This window comes from Rhinolophus ferrumequinum, chromosome 4, assembly GCF_004115265.2.
Source record: "Rhinolophus ferrumequinum isolate MPI-CBG mRhiFer1 chromosome 4, mRhiFer1_v1.p, whole genome shotgun sequence".
NCBI lineage: Eukaryota > Metazoa > Chordata > Mammalia > Chiroptera > Rhinolophidae > Rhinolophus > Rhinolophus ferrumequinum.
In genome coordinates, this window is record NC_046287.1 from 82870795 (window position 1) to 82897547 (window position 26753).

At 36.6% G+C, this 26753-nt stretch overlaps 1 protein-coding gene across 1 annotated transcript in view; it reads right to left on the reverse strand.

Annotated features, from left to right (window-relative positions):
* Positions 1–20021: 20021 nt before the first annotated feature.
* Positions 20022–26753, reverse strand: part of NEIL3 (nei like DNA glycosylase 3) — a 44018-nt gene continuing 37286 nt past the window's right edge. Inside the window, exons 9-10 of the mRNA XM_033104796.1 lie at positions 21616–21790; positions 20022–20254 (exon numbers count right to left, since the gene is read on the reverse strand). Of these exons, the coding sequence (XP_032960687.1) occupies positions 20075–20254; positions 21616–21790 (355 nt within the window). The 3' untranslated portion in view covers positions 20022–20074. The remainder of the gene's footprint in view (positions 20255–21615; positions 21791–26753) is intronic.

Below are 26753 nucleotides of genomic sequence, written 5' to 3' on the forward strand. Positions count from 1 at the left end.
TAAAGTACTCTTTCCTTGGCCAACTACGTAGCTGTGGGAGGCCAAATTTTCTTTTGGAACTTCAATGAAAAGAACATATTGCAACACTGAATGCAGAAGCAGAAATGAGAATCCAGCACTCTTTCTCTGAGGGAGCCATTAAAGAGATTCGCAAAAATGTAAAGCAACATCGCTCTTCTCACTAAATTTATTTTTGTTTTGAAAAATGGTTACTTTTCACAAAATATTTTATGCGAGCGTGTAAGGGGTTTTTAAATAAATTTTTAATAAATTAATAAATGAGTGTTTACAATGTCTCCATTTTAATTTTTAGTATGGTAAATATCAATAGACGTACCATACATCAACGGTGTGGGTCTCAGGAACTTCAAGAGCGTATATGGATCCTGAGATCAAAACATTTGAGAACGGCTGCACTAAGCCAAAGAAGCAGATAATAAAACTGGCCAGATGAATGCTGCAATGCAGCTATGACTGAACAGAGGAAACTGAGGGAGCTGAAACGAAATTTGATACCAAAGTCCAGGGGCAGCCAGGAAAGTTTTGAGGAACTATATGACATGATCAAAGAGAACTGACAGATCAGATAGATGGTTTTCCTGGTGGAGACGTGACAGTGATCCAGGCCTGAGAAGACTGAGACCTAAACTAGAGATTTGATTCTGATCCGTGGAAAGAAAAATACAAACATACTGACAGCTCTCGACAAAGTTATTCTGATTTTTAAGGCCAGAAGTCAGAATTGACTCTAAGAGGTTGTACTTGGGTGACTGCTGCTGGTACATATGGTAGTAAAGGGGTTGGGAGGGGCTAGGCCTTGGGGAAAAGCATTAGGAATTAAATCCTGCTGTGCTCTGGCAAGGTGGTTTCTTGCCCCAAAATTCTTTGTGACAATTTAGCTAATTGTCCTATTTTTAGCATTTTACACATTGTTTGAGGATCTGTGAATACACACACTTAGTTCTGTTTATTGTCTCAGTCTTGGATGTATTATACAATGTACCTTTCCGGGTTTGACATCTGGAAGAGTGGGAGAGAGAAACCTGCCAGGAGTCTCTTACGGCCATAAAGGAAAGACTGTCTCCTTAACTTGGGGTCTAAGAGCATCAGACCACACTCATGGAAGAGCCAAGAATTAAGATTATTTGAGGAATTAAGCTGAAGGTTGTAGAGGACAAGACAGTTTCGATCTTTGGGATATGACCTGATTTCACAAAGTAGAGATTGTTACTTTATCCTGTGCTACTTCAGTAGGTTTGATAGAACACATTTACAAGAGCTCACTGGCAGGCTGCTCTTGCTTAACCATGCTTCCTATGAAGTGCTACTTGAAAATCAAATTGCCACGTTATATTTGCATCATATGTTATGCCTGAAGCATTGTCCTTTGAAATAGATTGGTCAGGGTATGCTATTCACAGAAGAGCAATAAGCAACCAGCTTGATATTGCCACCGAGTTTTTGCTCTCGTTGAGAGAATGCCAAAGTAAGTTATCACGGACTCTTCTTGAAAAACAAAAGAGCCTGTTCAGACCAAGTAGAGTATGAAACATGCACACACACACACACACACACACACACACCCAAAAACCTGTCTCCTTGACTGAACATTTATTTAGTCAATGGTAGTATCCACAGTCTCCAGGAGCAGCTGCGGAGTTCTCTCACAGTGTCAGAATGGGGCCACGTTTCTCTGACTACTCACTTAACACTTTCCATCTGACCCTTTGGGCCCCTCAGGTTCATGTCCAGCAGCCATGTGCAGTCACAAGTCATTGGATGCGTACAGGCTGACGGTGTGGCTGCTAAGAAATGGACATGTATTCCATTTCCTGAGATACAGATATGAAAAGTCAGTTTTCAAGCAATTTACTAAATGTCATGGCTTTCTTAATATCAGATTCAGTCTGTGGTCCCATCTGGGGGAAAATAATTTCCAACCGGCCCCAGATAGGTGCATCCCGAAAATCATATTAAGATCAATTATATCAATACAGTCCATTAAATACTTCTCTGAGAAAAACAATGCTGAAAGCAAGATTATGATTTATGTAATTAATTCATTTACCAGTGGTCCTAAATATCTGAATTAATAGCACTTATAGTGGAATAATAAAATGTTATGATACGATCAAAATAATGTTTCTGTTTCAACTTATTGATTATAAGTTTTTCTGATGATCAATTAAGACTTCTCTGCCCAATTAAAAAATACTGTTAATTAACTAGGACTAAAGAAGAATTTCTCTGAAAGAGGCATACTAATAAGATTTAACCTGCTCAAGGCAGGTCAGTGGCTTGATGTGGCAAAGGAAGCTTGTGGAAGTTCTCTTCTAATTCCTTCTGTTTCTTTCATGATGTAAGCAATAAGGTTATTCGATGAAAGTGAGGGTGTGGAAGTGTTTAGAGGTGTGATGTTTGAGGAGAGAAGAGGAGAGAGATACGCTATCATATCAAAAGGAGTCAGAAGAGAATGGATTGTGACTGCTGGCAGGCATTAAGCGCCCATTTAATATTAGTAATTATAAATTTAAAGCGAGATCTGCAGTGTGATTGAAATCAGTCACATTTAGGTTCAGGGATGCTAGCGCATGATAGAGAGAGAGATTTAACGAGGATTATGATTTAGTCAAGCAGGCATGATGGTTGTTAAGATTGACCATGAACTTAAGTTGGATAAGAAGACAAATATGGGAGCAGGTGGTGAGCGAGAGTGAAAAGGTAGTAGGTTTAAACAATTTTAGGTTTTGGTTAACTAGAAACATTGTTAGAATTGAGGAACTAACGGGAGGAATCTGGACAGATAGTGAGTATTGGAATTTTTCTCAACATGCCATTAGCTCTAGCCTTTCTTGAGATATATTTTGATAAATAGACATATATTATTTAAATTAATCCTTCTTTTGCTTTGCTTGAATTATCATAATTAGAAAGATCTTCCCATGCCAAGTTTATAAAAGTGATTGGGCATATTTTAAAAATCTGGTTTGGTACATGCATTTCTCAATATTTAAAATCTATGATCCATTGGGAATTTAATTTTGCATGAGGAGTAAAGAAAGGCTTCAGTGTTGTTTCATCCAAATAGAAAATTCCTCCCTTATTTTCCTTTTTCCCGTTCAAAGATATCCCAACTGTTCTTAAAAGAGAACAAAATGACATATATATTGAGAAAAGGAGAAAAGTGATTTGCCCTTTTGTTATGTGGTCAAAAGCACCCACAGTTAACAAGTTTTATTACTATATACTTGTGAATAAAACTATAAAATGCAACTGAAAAAAAGTAAATTTGATTCAGTAGAGAAATATAACGAATACAAAGTTCTTAGAAAGGAAATCCCCAAATCGTAAATGTGCTGCTTCTAAATTCATCTAGAATGTCAATATGATACAATCACAAATTCCTAAAGGCTTTTGGGAGGAAAAAAGCTGAATAAAAAATTCTATAATTTATCTAGAAGAACCAAAATGTAGTAACTTTAAGAGATTTAGATTTTTCAGTAATAAATATTTAATACACTCCCTATAAAAACAGGTATTTTTTAGAACTAAGAAATTGAATCACAAGTTTTACCGAAAGAATAAAAATGTATCAATGTTAAGATAATTAATATTTTTATATTAAAGCATGAATGAACATTGAGATCATAAGAATAGAATAAAAACTCTAGAAATGTTCCAAAATATATAGAAATTTATTCTGTGATAACAGTGGCATTTAAATGAAGGAAAAGAAGAATAACCAATAAATGGTGACCGTTGAAGATCATCATACCAATGGAGCTTCCTCATATGAATAGATCCTGAATTGATAAAGTATCAATCAATATATACGTAACAAACCATATTAGTATAAATAATCTCAAAGGTCAAGACTTTTCTAAATATGACACTAAAACAAAGGTCATAGATTAAAAAGGGTTATATTTAAACACAGTAAATGAAAAATTCCTGTGTTGCAAAAGTATTATATACAATGACAAAAAAAAAACTGGAGAAATTTTTTCCAACCTATAACAACACCAGGGGATAATTAATCTGATACACAGTGTCGTTAAATAAAAAGAAAATGCCAACAACAACAACAACAACAAAAACCAAGTATAGAAAATGGATATAAAAACTAACCTAAAAGAAAATATCAATTTTAAATAAGAAAATATGCTGAGCGTTACAGATCATAAGAGAAATGCCAATTAAAATTAAATTTATCTTCTATCTGATTGGCATAGATAAAAATTTTGAAAACTTATTTTTGTGAAGATGCAGGAAACATCATTTTATTTTTGTTGGTAGAAAGGTAAATCGGTGCAACTTTTAAGGAAGGCTATATTGCAACATTTATCTAAATTAAGACTATACACAACTTCTATCTAACAATTCTACTTAAAGAAATTTACCTTACATTTATTTTCACTTGTACTTATGTAAATGGTGGGTCACTGCAGCCTGCATGTATATTAATAAGAAATAGGCTATACAAATCCCTACCATGGAATATTATATAGTTGCATAAAAATGAGAGAGCAGAATAATGTATGTATGTTTTTCTACATATTTATAATATATCTTTATACGGATATACATACAAAGACATACACACACATCTTAAGTACGCATTGATTGTCTCTGGAAGGGGAAATTATTTAGTAGAAATCAGTAGAGTGGAGACTTCTAATTGCAGATTTTTTTCAATAAATACTATAAATGTATTTTCTCAACATTTTCTTTCCCCAACTCACCTTATTGTAAGACTACAGTATATAATACATATAACATACAACACATGTGTCAATCAACTCTATGTGTTAATGACAAGGCTTCTGATCAACAGTAGGCTATTAGTAGATAAGTTTTTAGGGAGTCGAAAGTTATAAGACAATTGCTGATTGCATGGGGAAGGGGTCAGCACCCATAGCCCCCCATGTTTTTCAAGGGTCATCTTGTACTGGTCTTAAACCTACTCTATCTACCTCTTTTATTCTTTATTTTGAATCTGTTATCTTTGAATTTTAATGGCAATTCATGTTTTAAAGAATGCAGTCTACCTGTTTCATATGCTAGATAGTCATTTGGTTTTGCTCTTTTTCCTGCAAATTTTCTCATTTTATATTGTTCCCAAGGCCAAAAAATAGTTAAGTTATCCTTGACTTGAACTTACCGTTCCCTTCTCTGCCTTTTCATCTGCCATCCACTCCTGAACATTTCTAATGTATGCCCTTACCAGAATCTTGGCTATGGTGAGATTCTTACTTATACGTTAATCATTTTCTATATCAAATACCACTTCTACTTCATTTATAGCCTTCTTAAATCTTTAATCTGTGAGTTTGAGAGGATCTAGAATTCTGCGGCTACACTGTTACCTCTGCATTTTTCAAAGCTCTATATTCTTGACCTTTTTCTATAATCTTTGATGGCTTCTTCAGCCATTTTTTTTAAACTCTCAGTTACCAACTCACTTGCTTTACTCTTGACATCTTTTTTTAACTTTTTCATATCCTTCCCTTGAAATACTCCCATAAAAAATCACAATACAATGTCCCTAATTTCCAGTGTGTTCTATGAAGTTCAATTTCATAGTATCATTCGACATACAGGAGTTGAACTTCTATGACAGAAACTGTTTTGGGCACTGAATAGAAAACGTCACACTGTCTATAGGGCATTTATCATTAAGTGTTTACTGAATTGATGACTCAGTGTTATCATTATGAACATAAATTACTAGTCTATGCCATTTAAAACTGAACGAGATAGGAATGTCCCTTACATTTTGAATTCTCGATGTCTGCTTTTTTGCAGTTTCCTGCACGTCTGTGTTTTCTTGCTTTTGTCAGTGTGGATTCCAATAAGGAACTAACCTCTCTCCCTACCTCCTCTTTTTGCTTTTGTCTCCTGACATCTGGAATGATAGATGATCATTGTGACAATAATGCACAAAGAGTAAGTAAGCTAGCACCTGATGCTCCCCTTTAAGGTGCCAGTTCATCCTGAGAATAAGTCATAGAAACTTAGTGCCTGGACTTGGATTTTATCTCCTTAAAAGCTCATTTTGCTGACCCCACAGTATTCTACTTATACGCGACTGCTGGATACATGGGTTCCAAACAATATGTTATTAAATCTGTCAGTGAGGTATCTAAAAGTATGCTGAAATTTTATTCCGACACCTCTCGAGTGTAGGTAACAGGGCCACACATTTAGATGAAGAGAATACCTTGAGCCTTTGGGGAATGATGATGTTCAATATTAGAAAAGTGATTTTTGAAATTAAAAATATATAGAGAGAGTTATTTGTAGTTCTGTTTTTCCCTTTCAAGTAAAGGTCTTTAGGTTATGTGTCAAGAGATTACCTTTCCTGTAGGTTAGGGATGTATGAGAAAATAAAATAAAAATGTGTCTGTATGTATTAAACTTTGTAAACTTGCATCTGTCTCTTGTCTCTTGAAAGCAATTTGAGGTAGGCCTGGAGACAGACATGGGGATGGATCTGACTGTACAATGAGAGCGATATCAGAAATGCTGCAACACTGGGACTCCCAAGCTTTAAAATCATTTCACGGAATGCAAGGAAATATAAGGCCAATACAATCATTATTCACAGACTAAAGGAATCTCAGTCCCTAATGTTTACCATGAGATCCTTCATACTCTATGGAATCTTTTGGGGAAAAAAAAAAATTTTTTTTAAGAGAATGCCTAGCTAGACTATAATATTTCTGGAGGAGCCATAGGGAAGTCTCTGATATTTCATTTCTGTGAATACCAAGAGAAATCGTTCAACTGTTCATCCAAAGGAGAATTTCCTATAAAGTCAAGCATATAAATGAATGCAACCTATTCCACTGCTCTGTTGACCTCCTAAAACAACAGAGTGAGCCAAATGGCCTCAAGTTGGAGGGCTGCCAAGGTCTCGGTCTCTGAACTGCTGCCTCCATGGTTAAGAAAAGCTGGATGGAGGTGGATTTAGAACGATCACCTGACCCCCACCTCACCTTGGAAAAAGTGAGCCTGAATATGAGAGGTAAGATAACTCTGTGTGTGTGGTTTTGTTTTTAAATGTGTAACACTGAGCAATCAGAAATTTTTTTATTATTATAATTATTATTATTATTTTTAATAAACTGCCCTGCCTGCTCTGTTCCTCTTACATATGGAAAACACTGACATAAACTTAGATTCCAGCCCCCCCAGTGAAAATATCACGGAAAGTTCTCTTACTCTTTGTAAGCAGTTATAAATAAGTTTCCACCACTCCTCCTCTGTGACGAAGAAACACACAGTAGGTAAAGAAAAGAAAGGAGGCCGGTTTGTTGTGTCTACAAGCCACAGGCGTCATTTACCAGGCATGGTTAGTCCTTGGTGAGGACAGGACAGTCACACCAGGACTTTGAGATGAAGTTGCCCTGCAAGAATCAAATCAAGAGGATTGAAAATGTAATGGATGAGATTGATTATCTGGAGAAATGACATACCCTAAGGAATAGCCAAAAAGATCATGTGGAGAAATTTAGAAATGCCCTGAGGAATTGGACAATAGCTAAAGCTTGATTATACCCATATATTTCCAGCAACAATCTAATCAAAGTAAATGGAAGAAGCTGTAACACAATCAAGCAGTAACTTAATCAGTGATAGGGAATAGATTAAGTACTCTCATCACAATCAATTGCATTGTAACCCACCTGAAGAAAGAACGTACTACCTGAAGGTGGGGCGTCTGTAAGGAAATGGGGAGTCATGAAACCAGAGTGTCTGCAACTCTAGCTCCCCCCAGTGTGAGAAGCGCAGACATAGCTCTCCATTTAGCAAACAGGTAGAACCTGGGCTGTTTCCCTAATTTGGATCCAAAGGCTTATGCACATCTAGATTTGCCTAGGAGGAGAGGGTGCACCTATCAGCAAAGCAGCAGCCCTTAACAGTTTTTAGGCCAAAGGATTGCATTTTTAGAATTATAATAACAGCCAAAGAGCAGTCAGAAATTAATAAGGTAATAGGATACTATTAACTCAATAAGCATTTATGGAATTCCTGCCGTATTTGCCTAGGAAAGAGCTGGGAATCCAGTGCTGAGTAACAGAAAATCCATGTCTACCTGCAGCATTTACTTCAAAAAGGAAGACAGACACATATTCAACAACAAATTATACAATAAATTATTTTATGACAATTGTTATTATTTCTAGGAAGGATTTATTTGAACAGAAAAATCGCAGAGGCCCCTGAACTGATTTGAGGTTTCGACAGTTTGTATGAGGATCCATTTGGTTGATTTTTATACATATCTTATAAAGGGGGAAAAGATGGGGAGAGCCAAGAATCAGTACAAGTTGGAGTAAAATTAGACTAATACTGTGAATAAAGCAGGTGACCGTAAGTAGAAATGATCTGTGACGAAACAATTATCCATCCACATAGAGACTATTTGAACAGACGACCACCAACGTTCCTTTAAGAGTGGCATCAACAGCTTACATAGAAATCCACATTCCAAAGATGATGTACTATTTAGAAATGAACTCCTCACAATCTTTTTAGAACAGGTAACAGCTTTGAAGATTTCACCCCATTGACGTTGACCACGGATCAGAATTATCTATGTTTGCTCCCGAAACAAAATGAGAGTGATGGAAATGTGTTTCGTCTGCAGCCGCCCCATGGTAAAGCCCTGGACAGGAAGCTACCCAGAGCAGACCCATTTGGGGATGCAAGAGCATAAGGCATGAAGGTGGAATGATTTCAAAGTGATGCTGAAATAGAGCAGTCTCCTGTAATTTCCTAGCCGAGGCAGAGACGAGTTATTGAAAAGTTTTAGATCAAGCATGCCCATGCTCTAAGTGGGCCTCACGGGCAGTCAGGCAGAAGCTGCATTACCCAGGCCCATGTTAGGAGTGAGTGCCAGGACATAAAATATGGAGGTGCTAAAACACCGCACCGTGTAACATAGAAGGGAAGTGCTGGCATATGTTAGCTCCCCAGTCACCGATCATAACGGAAAGCGAGCAGGAGCAGATGAAGCAGCAAATAGGTGAATCGAAAAACTGTACCTCCTTGCAAAAATACAGGTAAAATATTTTGGGAAGAAGCTCCAGCAATTGTAAAGAAAACCAATTTACTGACTGTGAACCGGGTGATAAGGCATTAAGCATTGATTCTTTAGGCATGTATTCCTCAAGCTTTTATTGAGAAATTATTTGTTTGGGGTGTTCTGCTAACTGCCACGGTGGGCGTGGGGTGGGAGTTGCCATCATCTGCAAGATTTGGTGACAAAGCAATTCAGCAGAAAGACAATCAGCACATGAAAACCTGGTTTGATGGAAAGGAGGGAGGGAGGGAAATTCTAAGGCCCTATGTATGAAGGGAAGGGTTAAATTCTTTCCCTGGGTCTCATGCTTCTGAGATCTTAGCTTCAGTAAAACCTTGTGTTCTTCCTAGTTCCCCTCCCCTGTGAATTGTTCATTTGACATTCGAGACAGATGTGTCACAGTCCGAGATGAGTGCTATTTGTTTTGTTTTTGTCTAAAAGTCTATTGGGGATTTTAATCAAGGAGTCTTTACGGAGTTAACGTGTAAGAGTATCTCATTTTAAACAATTGTGTAGTGAACCAACCACTGACCCAAAAGAGAGAGGGAAGAAAAGCAGGTTTAAAACTGATAGACAGGAAACACAGCTGAGAGCAAGGGTAGGACAGAAGTGAAAACAACCAGCAATCTGCTAAAGTAAAACGGGTAACTGCAAATAATTAATGTTACAACCTGTTCAGAACCACAGTATTTTAGACTTGGCAACGGGTTTTAGAAATCTTCCAATACAACTTCCTTATTTTATGTTTGAAGACTCTGAGGACCAAGAGAATTTCAGTCTCTTGGCCGAGTTACATTTTATTTAGTAGCAATTTATTATTATTTAGTGGCTGGACTGGAATTAGAAACCAGGTCGCCTGATTCTCAGTCCATTCATTGCTCTTTACTCAACCTCACATTCCCATTCCATTTCAAATTAATTTACCTAACTATTACAACACATTTCAAAAATAGAGGAATTATGTGTTTATTCTAATTAGTAGATTAAAATGTTTTCTAAAACACGTGCAAATACTCTCCTCCAGACCAGGGGCTCACAAACTGCTGTTTGTAGAAGGGTTAGATGGAGGGCTTGTGAAATCAACATTCCTGGGCCGCCGTCCTGGAAAGTCTACCAAGTTCTGAGGTGATGCTGATATTGCCAGTCCATGGTTTTATTAGCATGTGTACTAGCACTGCTCTAGGAAACAGACAGTGGCTATAGTAAGCCCACTCTTGAAAGTTCGGTGAGAACAATTAATAATTTGCGATGCATGAACAGCATGAGAATTACCACTCCCACAGTTGGTTGATTTCAGCTTCAGTTATCTTTCGCAGGTATCACGCAATAGCCTCTTTCTATGGCAAACAGCCTTTTAACCCCCACACCCACCCCCCACCCCCAGACCCAGGCTCCTGCTAATCTCTACTGGCAAACTCCTCACCTCCAGCCTGACCACCTACGTGAAGTCATTCTGGCATCTTCCAGGTTGCCATTGCCAGGGAAGTCCCTTTGCCTATGTTTTTCTTTGCACCCTGTGTCAATCTCTCCACTACAGCTCTCGTCATACTGAACTGTAACTGCAATCGTTCTTCATCTATACTTTCAGCCTAGCATAGCAACAGGCACATAAATAGTTGTTGAATGAATGCTTATAAAAACGAGAATAACTAGAGAGAAAACAAATATAAACTGCATCATATAATAGAATTAATTATCGGAGTGAAATTCATGTGTGTTTTTCTTTGGTTTTGCTTTTTCTTTTTCCAGTTTCAGGTGTACAAAACAACACAATAATTAGACTTTTACACCCCTCACAAAGTGATAACCCCCCAAGTCTACTACCCCTCTGACATCATACATAGCTATTACAATACCTTTGACTATATTCCCTATGCTGTACTTTATATCCCGTCATGGTTCTTAATTATGTGTTTATTGTCTATCTATCTATCTATCTATCTATCTATCTATCTATCTATCTATCTATCTATCTATCATCTATCTATCCTCTATCTATCCATTCATCCATCCTACCTATCTACCTATCTTTCCATTCATCTTTGGCAGGTCAATAAATAAAATGAAACCTAACTTCTGTCAAGAAACAACAACAAACAATGTGCTAAATGTAAATTCACATGGAACAAAATCTTCAGTGCAAGTATTCAGAAAGTACCACCCAAAAGTTTAGCCCCATTGGTGATGATATCTTCACTTATCACTGAACTGTCTCCTTTAGAGGTTTAATTCCTGCAATTTTACCACAGGGGGCCCTTTGATAGAACCTGAAGTCCCTTCCAACTACATCCACCCATGGAGGAGGTTGGTCACGGAATTTATTTGATGACGTCCCTAGAAGGACCTAAGCACCTCACAGTGTGTCCATTTCAGTTTTAAGAGCTCTGATTTTGGGAATTTTGTTTTTTTTAATTAAAATTATGTCTCTTAATCCTGTTTTCTTGGACCTATAGGAAACAAACATAACTATTCCTTTTTCGTATCAGCCCCTCAGATTTCTAAAGATAGTCATTGTGTTCTGCCCAGCATGCTTTCTTTAGTAAAAAAGAAACAGAAAAAAAGGAGACTATATTTTTTTTAATTTAAGAAATATTTATCAAGTACATTAATTCGAGTGCAACTATGTATTTACTGTAAATATCATTATTCAAACATAGGTCTGAAGATAGTCTCATTCAGAAGGGATATATGGGAATGTGCAAATCAAATCTGAACTAAAAATATAAACAAGTATGAATGGTGTTCATTAAAGGAATTTTATTAACTGATTTCTCTATTATCCTATTTCGATTCTAAATTTATAAGAGATTTTTGGTAATTGCTAATATCCTTGCTTTCATATTTTTCACTTATAGAACTATATTAATGTGAACAGTATGAGTAATATCAGAAGAAAATTTAAAATGGTAGTATGTCATCAGACGTTAGACTCTGTCCCTAATTTTGTCTCATGGTGACACTCCCACCCAGCTCAAGACATAGCTAATAAACCTCCCTCCCACTTGAAGTTTCCATGTCTGATAAAAAATGGAATACTTGAGTTTATGCAGCTGTTCAAGAGCTAATTATCTGCAATCATTTCTGATTACTTAATAGGCCATGGTAGGATGTGTGTTTGCTACTATGTTGAGTTTGCACATTAGGATTTAATGCGCTGATATGGTTAATTGTTGTCTCACTGCTGCCTGCTAATAGACCATTCCTGAAAATGAGACCATCTCTCAACAGAATTTGCTTGTTTATTTTAAATAAGTAATAACTACCAACTCAGATCCTAGATCCAGTGTTTACCATTTGAAGAATGCACTTTTTAATGCTCTATCATTTCTAATGCATTTAAATTATTAAAGTTTGGGGACAACGAGTTATTAAACTAATGAGTCAATAACCAACTCAGATACTTAGATTTAACATTTTTCCTGCTCCGTACAGTTTCCTAAATTGTTTTCTGCCATTGATAGCAAAATAAATTCTTTTTAAATGCTGCCAAACAAGCTGAATGTAATAACATAACAGTGAGGAAAAAATATGTGCATATTAAAAGCAGACAAGTACGTATTAATATATAAACCAAAGTGCCAATGCTAGTAACTGGGCGTGACATAGGGATGCTAATATGGAACGTAGACATGAAATTGTTGTAATGACACCTCTGATTTGCTTTGCAGCTTGAGATTTGATGACAGCATTTAGTCCAAAAAGCTAGTGTGTACTTTTAAAAATTTAGAAGGCTCTTCTTGTGTTGATTCTCCATACACTTATTTCTGATGGCCAAATAGGTGGTTCTCTTCATCTTTCCCTTTCTGTTCACAAGGTCTAGTTTTCTGTTCTATCATCACTTTTTTCATTTCTTCATCTCTTTTAAACTTCCTGTCTTTTTCCTCCCTCACGACTCTTTTATTAGAGAAGCCACTAGGGTTCAAATAATAAATAGAAAGTATTTTGACCCCTAAACCCTTGGCTATCATTCCTAACTTCCAAGAACAATAGGATCCTTGCATTCTCTGTCTTCCAGGTCTTTATCTGCCTTTTTAAGCATTGGATTCACCCATTTTAAAGTAGATTTCAATGAATGGGATCCTGTGGACTGCTTGGGCCCATCACTCTGGGTAAAACTGTGCTTTCCCAGAAACAATGTATTTGCAATGTGTCCATGGACTTAAAGCCATAATCTGTTCTGCAGTCAGAGAAAGGGATTAGGATAATTGTAATTAATAATGATTTATACTCATTGTTGGGAGATATGATTTCTACCTAGGATGTAATGTATGCCTGGATAACTGAACCTTTGGATCACTCGATTCTTCCTGAATTAAGTCTTTGAGATCACTCAATGCTTCCATGTTTCTTATTTCCAAATTTTTGATGTGTCACTGAAAACATAAAACTCACCCTAGCATCTTCTTCCTAATACCTTCTTTCTTAAAGTTCGAGACCCTCCATTCCCAAAAGATAAAGTGGACTTCTTCCTGGGCCCATGCTTTCCTCATATGTTCCCCTCTACCCTTAGTCCCTTCTGTCTCTGGTGACATTCAACTCCTTCTTTAAGACTACTGCCATTGCTATCTCCTCTCTGAAACCTCACATGGTAACAGTTGTGACGGTAGTAGGAGTAATATAAATAATACAGATACTACTTGTAAGATGAACTCAAGTGTTTTAACTGACAGAGACTGTGCGAAGTCCTTTAACTGGATACACTTTATCCTCAAAACAGCGCTATGAGATGGTGCCATTGTGATCACCAATGAACTGATGAGGTAACTCAGACACAGCACATAGTGGCCAAAGCTTAATAAAATAGCATGTTCAAGGTCACATGAAGACCTAGGGGTGGGGAAGATCTTTGAACTGGCCGTCTGACTTCCGATTCTGGAATAACTCAGTCTTATTCCAGGATCGGAGTAATTAAACCCTATCCATACTGTCTCCCACAACACTGGCAGAATAGATTCCTTTCCCCCTTTGTTCAAAAGGCCCTCTGTTGGCATCATAATCTAGCAAAGGTGCCTGTGTGCTTTGGCTTATTTCTCTGCCTGGGGGCTCCTTAAGGGGAGAGAGTGTCTTACTTACTTTTAATTTATATGCTCAGAACAAAGAACTGGCCCTTCTTAGGAACTCCATTTGCAGCAGCAAAATGGAATTGATTCTTCCTTTACAGATTTCTCTTCCTTTATTTTCTTTGAACCGCCCTATGATCTAGCCAAGCAGGACTATTTGCTATTCCCCACACATTCTCTGTGCTGTTGCTCTTAGATATCTTCACTTCACTGCCTGAAACGCCCTTCTACATATGCAAATCCTCACCAAGGTGAAATTCCACCTGCTGCCTCTTTCCTGACTCTCCTCTACACATGAATCAGATGGAGCTTTCCTTCCCTGTCACCATCCCTGCTGCTTAGCTTATAGGGCTGTTGTCCGTTGTCATTTTCTACCTCATTTGGGTACTGGCAACATCTTCTTTAAAAATATTGGTCATTGATTCATTGATTTTTTTTTCATACAGTAGATGCTCAATAGAGATTAATTGAATTAAAAACTAAGGAGTTATTTAAACCAGTGGACTTGTTTTCCGGTAAAAGGAAGAGGTTTAAACTTGTGGGCGTTGTGAGGAATAGTATTTTTTCTTCTCTCTGTTATTAAATACAGTGTAGCACTAAGGCAGAGTTATTTTTATATCTTCTTTCCTTTTCAGTGAATGCATACCCTTTGATCTAATTAGTTTTGGCCTATCCATTTGTAAGCAAATTGCTATAAAACTCCAAAAAAGGAGACTTGAATTTAAATTACTAGAAAGATTTAACAGCTTTTAGACACCGAGCAATTTCTTTCTTTTATAATAAAGCAGCAACACTCTTTCAATGACTTTTAAGTGCATTCATGTTTGAATAGTGGTAACAAGGTTAAAAATGTTCAATAGACTGACATTATATTAAACCATCATCCATTAGATTCAACAAATGTTTACCAAGTTTCTACCATGTGTAAGGCACAAAACTTGATAAGATGCTGTGAAGAAAAAAGAAGAGTTCTTTACAATACCTTATGGATGTGAACATCAGGAAATGCAGCTCGGGCAAATAACGTAACAGGAAGCAGACTGCAGTAAATGCTCTAGAAGAGATATAAAGTGCTGTAAAGATACAAAGAAAAAAGAGGTTACATCTTTTGGGAAACTAATTACAACATTCATTCTTTCATTTCACATACTAACTTGTGGGTAATGATGATGTAGAATATGTAATGACAGGTACTGTTAAAAAAGCATATGAAAATAATGAATTAAAAGTCTTTAATGAAGTTAAATATATAAAAGCAATAGAAAGTAATGGAAAGTCAAAATAAATTTATAGAAATTTCAACATTGCATAACTATATGGTGTCAGATGGGTACTAGACTGATTGCGGTGATAACTGTAAGTTATGTAAATGTCTAATCACTAGATTGTATACCTGAAACTAATATAATATTGTATGTCAATTGTAATTGAAAAAATTTAAATTTAACATGACAAGTTTTAGAGAAAAAAATTACCATAATCTTATCATCATACCACAACAATTTTCATCTGTGTATGCCAGATATTTATCCATATCAAAGGCATGCAATTTTGAGTACAGCCACTTTTCTTTAATACAAGGAAAGGAGAACAGCCTATTCAGAGTGTTGGCTTTAGAGCTATGCAAAACTACATTCAAACCACAGCCTGTTGTGACACAGGCATATTTCTTACTAACCTACATCAAGGCAGATTTCCTAAGCTGGAAAATTAGACATAACAACAATAAAAAGCCGATTTCACAGGCGCTCAAGAGGATTAAATGTAATGATCTACGAAAAGGGTCGGCAGGTGTCACCAAATGAGGACTCAAGAAACAGTGCCTCTTAAAATCATTATCTTCCTAATTTCACCATTTATTTTTCTCAGGTTTCCTCCCCATGATTAAAAGCCTTTATATTCATATGAGATTGGTTTGAAATACCAAAAAATAGGCAGATAAACTCAAAAAAGATGAATACCAGCAGACCACACAGCATCTTCCAAAATTTCAGTCCAAGGTTGACAAGATGAGTCCCTGTCCTGATCCTGCTGCTGGGAGACAATGACAGTACCGCCTCCCTCCACCAGGGGGCAGAGGAGCCACAGGTACAGTGGCTTCTCCTGCTCCCACCCCCCAGTAAAAGGTGGCATAGAGGCACCAGGCACCCCAGGAAATCACCTTCGGTGCCTGCAGACAGTACCAGAGGGATTGACCAGCAGCCACAGCAAGGCCGGAATGAAGCAAACAGGAACCCATTGCCAGGGCTCTGAAAACAAAATTGTCACTGGGACTAAATAAAGCCCACAATGTAAGACAGAAGGTACACACTCAACTGAAACAGGATACCATGTTTCCCTGAAAATAAGACTGGGTCTTATATTAATTTTTGCTCCATCAGGGCTTATTTTCAGGGGATGTCTTGTTTTTTCAAGTACAACAATCTGCATTTATTCAAATACAGTCATGTCATCTTCTTCTGGAACATAACGTACTAAATGTGTCCGTCTGGCTGAGATCACAACTGGGGCTTATTTTAGGGGAAACACGGTAATTATTACTAAACAGAAGATTTTAAATAGGATCTAGAGTCTCCTGACATAATAACCAAACATCCAGCATATAACCAAAAATCACCCATCATGCCCCAAACCAGAAAAACCACAACTGAAGGAAAGACACTCAACTGATGACAATACTGAAATCAATCAAATATTAGAATTATCCAACCGTAATTTTAAAGCAGTCATCATAAAAGTGCTTCCAAAATCAATTATAAATTCTCTTGAAACCAATGGAAAAAGAAATGGAAAATCTCAACAAAGAAACAGAAGTTATAATAAAGAACCAGTTGTGAATTATAGGACTGTAAAATAACAATCATTGAAATTAAAAAAAAAAATTGCTGGATGGTCTCAAGAGTAGGGTGAAAATGACAGAACAGATTCAGTGAATGTAAAGCCAGATCAATAAAATTTACTCAATTTAAATGAGAGAGAGAAAAAAAGAGGGAGAAACGGACTGAGAAAAATGAATAGAGCCCAGAGATCTGTGGGACAATAACAACCTAACAATTTGATATTGTTTCACTGGAATCTCAGGAAAGGAAGGGGACTAAGAAAGTGTTTGAAGAAACAGTGTTTGAAAATTTCCCAAATCCGGTAATAGATATTACATCTATATACTTACCTTTTTACAATTAGTATTAATATGGTACCACTTCCCATAAAATGTGGAAAACTTGCAATTGTATAGGTCCTTGGACCGCTCTGTCCTTTTGCTACAATTGTCATATGTATTATATCTACATACATTATAAATCTCACAAGACAATGGGCTAATTTTTTGCTTTAAATAGTCCTCTGCATTTAAAAGAAACTAAGAGGCAAATATAACACTTGTATTTATTTAGATCAGGGGTGTCCAAACTGTGGCCTGCGGGCCAACTGCGGCCTGCAATCCATTGTTAATTGGCCCACAGCAAATTCCAAAAATATATTTAGTTTATTTAAATAAACCAGGTGAGGCAATACGTACTTCACCTCGAGTGAGTGGCCCGGCTGTTTGTGTATTTTACCGCATGCCCTTGGTGAAAAACGTTGAAAAAAGTTTGGACACCCCTGATTTATATATTTCCCATTTCCAATTTTCTGTATTGAAAGATTTGAATTTCTATCTGGTACCATTTTCCTTTAGCATTCACTTCAAAGAGCACAGCTATAATAGCTGCTTAAAATCCTTATTTGCTCATTACAATATCTCGGTCATCTTGGAGTCGGGTTTGGTTTATTGTCTTTTCTCTGAAATTTGGCCTTTTGTTTTCTTCTTATGTTGCATTCAGAGTGACTCCTGAATATTGTGGATATTACACATTGCAGACTGGATTTGGTATATTCCTCTATCGAGTGTTGATGTTTTTGTCTCAGCAGGCAATTAATTTGGTTGGATTCAAACTGCAAGTTTCCTTGGGCAGCAGATCAAATCTGGGTTTGGTTCTTTTATCTTCAGCCTCTCTGTGTTCAGTCTGTCCCACCCATGTGTGTGTGGTTCAGGGGTCAGTAAAGACATGGGCAGTGTTTAAACACAGAACTTGGGGCTCCCCCTCTTGGACTGTTTTCTGAAATTTCCCTCTTTCCATTGTCTGTGGTAGCCCAAACTGCCTGCTGGCTCTTTAGGCCAGAAAGACTGCGGGTTTTCTGTGGGAGGCGTGGTCATCATGCTGGATACTGACTGTGTTCTGCCCTCAGGATAAAAGCTGTAAAAAAAGGGGAAATCATCTCCAGCTGCTGCCATCTCCCAAATCTTACATCCCTCCAGAATCTGCCTGCTTTTCTTCACTCTCCAGTATTGTTTGTGTTTGTCCGGAATCTAGAGTTGGGTTCAGCTGGAGCGTAATGCACAATGAATACAGAAACCTCCTTGAGATCTTAATAAGAAATTTTGCTAAAACTCAAAGTTAAGTTTGGAAGAATGTCATTTTTAAAACACCCATCCTTTCTAAACGAGACCCTGTTTTGTCTATCCATCTGGCTCTTTGATGCTTCTCAGTAAAATTTATTTCATAGAAATCCTGTATATTTCTTATAAGTATCTAAGTTTATCATATTGAAATTGCTTGTGTTACATTCCCCTATATTTTCGTGTAATTAATTTGCTAATTTTTGGAGGCTGGAATTTATAGAAGCCTGATTTGCAACAGACCTCTCCTCTCCTTGTTGAACAATTAATTTTCAGTTTCCTTCTGAATGCACACAGTGAACTTCCCATCAGGTCACTAATATCGTCAACGGTCCAATCGTTTCTCATTTGCCCTGTACAGTCACTGCCCTGTTGAACTCTTTGGGTTAAGATCACTGATCTTACATTGGTTCTAATTCTGTCTCTCAGTGTAGAGCTCAAACACATATAAGACTACGGAATATGCTCTATCCTTGCTGGTAACTTCATATGCTGTTAACTTCTAGAGATGTGCATGGAATATTTCGTGGTAGAGTGGGAAAGGGGTTCAAGCCGTCTTCTGTGCTGTCCATTTTTCTTTAGTAGATTGAACAAACTCTGAATGGAATTTTCCAAAACTATGCAGAAATACCTTACGACTGAAGTTGTTCTGTTCTTTTGGGAAATAATCATAGTTACCTGAACTAAACTATTAAAACAAAACAAAAGGGAGTTAAGATAAAAGTACAAATTAAAAAAATAACACATTATTAAGTTTTTGAAGCAGACTTATTTAAATTAACATATTAAAATCAAGATCAGAAAAATTTAAATCAACTTCTCTTTTAAAGATATACAGACAGCTTCTGTTCTTAAATGTTACTTTTATATTCTGAATCCCCATAGCTTTCCACAAGACTACATTTGAAGTATTAGAAGTGTTTGACATATCACTAGCATCTAACAGGAACTTCAAGTTTGCTAAATAAAATTTTAAAAATAAAGAAATATTCTTTTCCATAAAGGAGATCTCATTTCTTAAATTTAATTTAATGAAAACATAAAGCACCTTTAATCACATGAGTAGTGGCGATGCTAGAGAGAAATAGTCATTTCAGACAGGATACCTTATTAATTCATTACACTGCATAATCCTCTCCTAAAAAAAACAAAAAAAAAATCGCTGCTTCCCCAAAGAAGTTACGAGACCAAGAGCATGCTAAAAATACTTTATTGTCATTACTAAATGCATTAAATATACATACTAAATGGAATATACTGTATATTTGATGAAACACATATATAGCATTCATCAAGGTAAAAAAAACAAACACATAGCCATAGAATGAAAAGATGGTACACATAAAAAAAAAAAAAGAACAATTTTCAAATGTTACAATAACTTTACAATGTACCATAGATATTCTACAACCTTTCTCTTAAACAAAAGGGGACTCAACATACATAGGGTGAAGAGATTAAATGCCAGATATTCTACAGGAGAAAATATTAGCATCCTGGAATGTTTACTCCTGGTCCATTTTCTGCCCACTGGAAAAAATTGCACTGTTTTTCCTTACTAAGAGGACACACAAAAAAATTCTTTCCATTATTAGGTCCAATCTTCAACACAGTTCTCATGATGGAGCGTTTGCCATGGTTGCAGAATGGAAAGGACAGATCTGCCCACTATGGGGAAAAACACAAAGATTGTAAAGTATAGATGAAAGTTAGAAGGATGTGCAGGCTAAGCTTGGGTGCATTTGATTAATGCCATACTGTCTTCATCACTCTTACTATTAATTTGACATTGTAAAACAGACATGTCATTACTCGTTGCCCTCAAAAAAGCTTATATCCTATAAGAAGCACCTCTTGCAATTTTGCTTGAATCACACAGAAAATTGACTTAATTCTGAACTTCCCCTTGTCTTGCTATAAAACAAAAACCAGTGTTTCTGCTATAAAAACTTTGTTAAAACTATTCAGATCAAAGATTTGTCATGATTCCATTACTAAACTTCCTTAGTCTCTTAAGAATCCAATACAGAATTACTTGAACTAATTTAGACAGATTCCACTGTATTACTCTTATTCTTATTTATTTTTTCCTCAAGAGAGGTCTAAGAAGCGGGTTGTGCTATTTTGAATATTGCTAGTCACATTGTCTCCATTACATCTATAAAAGCTTCTTGAGGAGCCAATCTGTAAGTTTAGTGGAATAGAGTCACACCTTGTGCAGGGGTTAACATCTACAATCATTACCAAATTTTCCCAGGGAAATTCCTTTGGGAGATATGTTGAAGATAGCTTTTTTCTCTCTCAAGAAGCCCACTCAGAGAATTTTTGCTCCGGCACTGAAGCAGATCAATATTTTGTTTTTTCAGATGAAGCAGTTGGAAGAATACGTATCTTTAACGTTAGAATCACACTCAGCAGAGTGAGCTGCTCACACTGAGAAATGCAGAAAGTGTGACTAGAAGGACCCAATTCTTGGCTGCTATCGCACATTCATTTTCAGGGGCACATTCACAGATCAAAAAGGCCTGGGGAATCACCTATATCTACATTGTTATGGTGCCATTACTTTTCTTGGGTCAAGCTCATGTAGTAGGATTCGCTAAGTTTATATTGCACATCCAAAGCATGTAAATTATTTTTTCTTGTATACCTCTATCCAATGCATAAGCAGAAGGTTTTGATGTAGCATTTAAGTTAAGAGAAGCAAATTTGTATCTTGAGTTGTTTGGCCACCTGGGAAAAATATCACTCAATTCCTTTCCATGTTTATAAACTAAGGGCAACACTGCTACACTGTGGTTACAAATACGATACACTCTACCAATCTAATAGCTATTATTTGATTAATTTCTATTTTTTTGATGAACCTCCTTGAATTTTAATTTATTCAACATTCAGGCTTTCGACCGAATGTCAATATGGCTATTTAAAACTTAAAGGTAAAACCAGAAAAGGATTGGTATTTGTCAGGTTTTAATAACTGAAATATTCAATTACACTATAGCAAGCTTAATAAATCTTACACTTACTTCAAAAAATCCACATTGTGCTTCTCTAGGTAGAGGACAAGCATAAAACTGCCGGCCCTTGTTTTCGCCATCCTTCCTCACAACTCGGAGAACGCAGAGGCGGTTGTGTTTACTGCAGTGAGGTCTGCAAGCAGTTAATGTACAAGTGCCATCTGTCATATTAAATTGAAGTTCACTGTAATGACAGGTTACAAAGTAACTATAGCATAATAGTGCTAAAGGGACCATTCACAGCTCCTCAACCCCAGGCTAGTATCCCGCTTGTACAAAGAAACTGTATCAAAAAGGAGACCACGGTCAACTTTAGGTAATTACACAAACTGCTAAGTCTTTTTCATTCTTGGTTTTTCCCAGGTAATTCTAACTTACTTTCAAAGTGACCTATGTACCTAAAGCACATCATTTAAGTTTCTAAAGAATGAACAGAGGGATTGTGCATCCAATATGTCCAGTTTCCTTAGTTTTCATTTGTGATACTCAGTTCGTCTCTTACCCAAAATTACAGTGTGGCCACTTTTATTTCCTCTAAAAATATTTTCAAGTTGAGCTGCGCCCTCACACCGCAAAGTAACTAGAGCCCCAGTCTTCTCTAATTAGTTTCTCATTTGGTAGTAAACTCTCATCAATGGCTCTGACTAGGACAAAGAGATCACTCTTTCTACTGTCCACTTTAAAAACAATTTTCTATGCTTTTCTTTGATCAAGGCTACTATAACAATTGCAATCATATTTCAGCCAGAACAGGCTGCCTGGCTGAGCAGAAATGTGTATTTTGTAAAGCTAGTTAGGAAGCTTTTCTCTCCCCCATGATTAGGATCAAAAGTATCTCAGGTTATTCCTGCACACAGTGTACAAAGGCCAGAAGCCAGCCTTCTAATGCAGTTGCGTGAGCGGAATTTTCTTTGAAAAGGAGCTTCATGGTTATTTTTAATTTTTTATACTTTTAATGTTTTTAATAATGCTTTTATAAGGCATTTAATATTTTTAATAATGCTGTTATAAGGCATTATTAGTCTTTTTAATAAACTAGTTGAAGCGAAAAATAGCTCACATTAATTAAAACCATAAGTCCTTCCCCTTAATGTCCCTACTTTGTAACTTTTTAATGATAAAAAGGTTCATCCTTTCTCATTGCTTAATTAATTTCTAAGGAAAAAATATCATTCTTAAATCAAAAATCCTTATAAATCAAAGGTAGTTCCTTTTTCCTTGCATCCTAAATTAGATGCTCCTCTATTTACGATGGGGTTATGTCCCGATAAACCTATCACAAATTGAAAACATTCTAAGTCAAAAAGGCCTGTAACACACCTCACCTACCGGACTGCACAGCGTAGCCTAGCCTACCTTAAACATGCTCAGAACACTTACATTAGCCTACAGGTGGGCAAAATCATCTGACACAAAGCCTATTTTATAGTCAAGTGTTGAATATCTCATGTAATTGTGCGTATCTCTTTCACACCATCGTAAAGTTGAAAAATCGTACATGGAACCATCGTTCGGTGGGGGGTTGTCTGTACATTTTTCACATACTTGGTCCTGTAACGATGCCTCAAGACATCACGTCTAATTTAATTGTTCAGAGGAATTTTTCTCTCATTTTTTTTGAAATGTAATTGACATATAAGCGATCTTTTATTTGTGATGAAATTGGTTTAAACTCATTTATAAAACAGATGCTTAACTATATTACTTTCGATGGACTCACACATTCTAATGCTTGGGATGGACGCAACCATTCTGAAGGGAGTTTCTGAAACTGTCCGTGCAGCAGGCATTTATAAGATGAAAGCAGCTACAGGCATCGCTGAATAAGTCATTACTGTGAAATATTATGCCGGCAACTATTTTGTTGGTTAAGTTTTTCAGGGTGGAAGGTGGTGGCTTATATTTTAGAATCACGGGTAATACCAACTTGAAATAGGGAAGCTGAGAGGCTACAGGCTATTCTTTTCCACCAAACCTCCACATATTACCCCGCCCCCAAGAGGCAATATTAAAACTTGAGCTTTAAGAGAAGCTAAATATACACATGGTTGTAGGGAAGTCAAGAGATTTCAAAATTGGAGCAAGTGGGTCATAAACAGTGCTTTTACATTTTTTTTAAAGGAGAAAAGAGGTTAAGAATATTAACAGAAAGGAATGAAATGATGCTCTCATTAAAAAAAGGGACACACGCAAGGACAGTTTTATACATTATTTTGAAAGTGGCTGTGTGAGATAGCAATTAGTTAAACATTTTCTAATCCATTGGCTTCTACCTAGAAACATCCAGGGTTGCACACATCCAGGAAGAGGTTTAGATTCTCTTACTAGTAAAGCTCTTTAGGGAAGGGGCCAAGGTGGAAGTTGGGCTTAAGGGGGAAAGCAAAGGCCCCAATGTCTCCTACTTCGGTCTTCCGTTCCATTTCTTCCTTGGAATAAAGTTAAAAACAGACATATGCCATCTGAGTCCTGTACTCAGTGTGGTCCACCAGCATCATGTGGGAACGCCTTAGAAATACAGAATCACCAGCTCCTGCCCCAGGTCCTGGGCAGAATTAGAATCTGCATGTTAACAAGATTCCCAGGTAATTCGTGTGCACAGGATGCTGTGAAGCACTGAGTTAACATAACCAAGATACGGATGCCACCTTCATCACATCGGCTCTAAATATGCACAGCTAATCTTAATTTTATGATAGACAATATTATCCAAGACAATTGATGTTCTGATTAATTGAGGACATCGTGGTCCCTCTTTGTTTCCATCAATATTTAAAATTTTTCTAAACTATAGCAGAGCATTTCCTTAGATAAACTTAGCATAGGGAATAGTTTAACTTATTTTAATAATTAGGACTATCATTTTGATATTAAGACTGGATGATATATGATCTGTAATATAATAATAGATCAGGGGTTGGCAAATCTTTTCAGATAACACATATTTTCTGGTCTTATGTTCTCTGTTGCAACTACTCAACTCTACTGTTGCAGCATGAAAAGCAGCCATAGAAAATATGCAAACCAATGGGATTGGGATGTGTTCCAATAAAACTTTATTTACAAAAGCAGGTGCAGGCTGGATTTGGCCCTGGTGGCTGTAGTTTGCTGAGGTAGAGGTCATTAGAACCCAGAGCAATGCTTGATGCATAATAGGTTCTCAATAAATAGTTATTAATAAATAAACCAATAACATTGAATAGAGATCAGATAAAAACAATGATCAATTACCAAGCACAGGTATGTAATTTTAAAATGGATATTATTTTTTCAGTGATCAATCTATCACTGTTTAACTTATTTTACACTTCTAATTTTCTTTTTAATGAATCAGTCTCATTAAATGTAGATTTTGTAGTTCAGTGGTATTTCAAGATTAAAATAAACAGAGGTCCAATGAATCATCCTGAATGGTCCCAGGTAGTTCTGAAATCCTTGGGGACTGAACGCTATACAAGGTGACCTGGAAACATGTGTAATGTGTCAGTGCTTCCCTGCTGATTAGAGGTATAACTATGGCAACCCTGATGGCAGCAGACATGAGAAAATGTTACTGATTCTGCTAGTTTGGTTTCACTGGTCTACGTGGTGAGTCTTTGTATCAGCTCAGGAAAAAGTTTAACCTGAAACACATGCATTCTTTGAAAAAGGTATCACTGTGTTTACCAGAAGTGTAACAAAGACTAAAAACTGTATCTAGCAGTTATTCTTAGCTTCTTGAAAATTGGTTCAATCATCTAATTTATAATCCAGTAGCTGGATAAACTTCAAGTATATCTAAAGACCAATCCAAAAATAGGCCTTATCAACATGTAGTGATGAGATCAGTAATTAAGAGAACGAAAAGCAAATTAATTACCAAATAATTATTAAAGGAAAAATAAAGTGGCTATAAATTCTGAGTGGGCCACCTGCTTTAATCGTATTACGTTGTGAGCTTCTGAAAGGGATCTCGTCCACAAGATGAACACTATAGCTGCAAGACGAGGAAAAAATGAAATAAATGACAGTAATTTGCAATTTATTCCTTGTAAAGTAGCTGGGTGCAGAAGGGCTGCTGGGTAAGTGTATTTCATCACTTGACATTTATTTTGCTAGATGATCTTGATTGATTTTAGAGTCTTAGTCCTGGGGTTCTTATATTCCACACATACACATGCTGCAGTATTTCTAAGTAATGTTGTATGCTGTGATTAATCACATGACCCTATTACTAATGGCTTATGAAGAAATCACTTAAATTTAAGGTTACATTAATGTTTTTCTTAAATCCCTAATTCATTAATTAAATTGTCTGGGACTTTCTACAAAGCGCTAAGGAAATAAAAATATGTCAAGATATTTCATCAGGATACAGCAAATGCCACAATATTTTAAGATTATCGCATCTACTTTTTTCCACTTAAGCTACAGAACAGAAGAGGCTGCTCAAAAATGATTTTCTTACAGGATAGCTGCCCAACTCAGACACTCTTAACTAGCTCTTTCATGAACTTTTATCATGGGACATTAATTAGGGTTAGAGTGAAAAGTGGTGTACTGAGCCACTCAAAATTTGGCCCTCAGACTTTAATTCAAATGTGTAACATTTGGGAGTATTATGGACAAAAGTTAAACCAGTTATTATAAATGATTATAAAAAAATTTTTTTAAGAAATCGGTCAAGGAAAAATTATCAAGATTAACTAATGGTACACCTGAAACTAATTTAAAAAAATATATTAACTAATGGTAAATTTGGGGTTGGGATAGGAAACTTGAGATAAAAGCATCTATTGACCAAACCTCTCAGAATTCTCTTGTGACATAAGCTCTAAGGATTCCCAGAGGTTGGTCTGAAAGTGTACACCAAGTGGTGCCTCGTCTCACTCCAGAAAGAAGAATCTTTGCATCCACAGAGGCAGAGATAATCAGAGAAGAAGCTAGCAATCAGAATCCCTTTGAGATTCCTTTAGATCGCCTCCACAGAAACTCTCTGCTTGTCTTCCACTGGCAAGACAAGACACAGGGGAAGAAGATTCCTCACCTTCATTCCATTTAAAACACTCTTTATTGCATTTTAAAATGCTGGGGATACAGAACCTCCTTTCTGAAGGACAAAAAAAAGGCAAAAACAAAAACAAACAGCTTGGAAAAGAAAATTGTGGAGA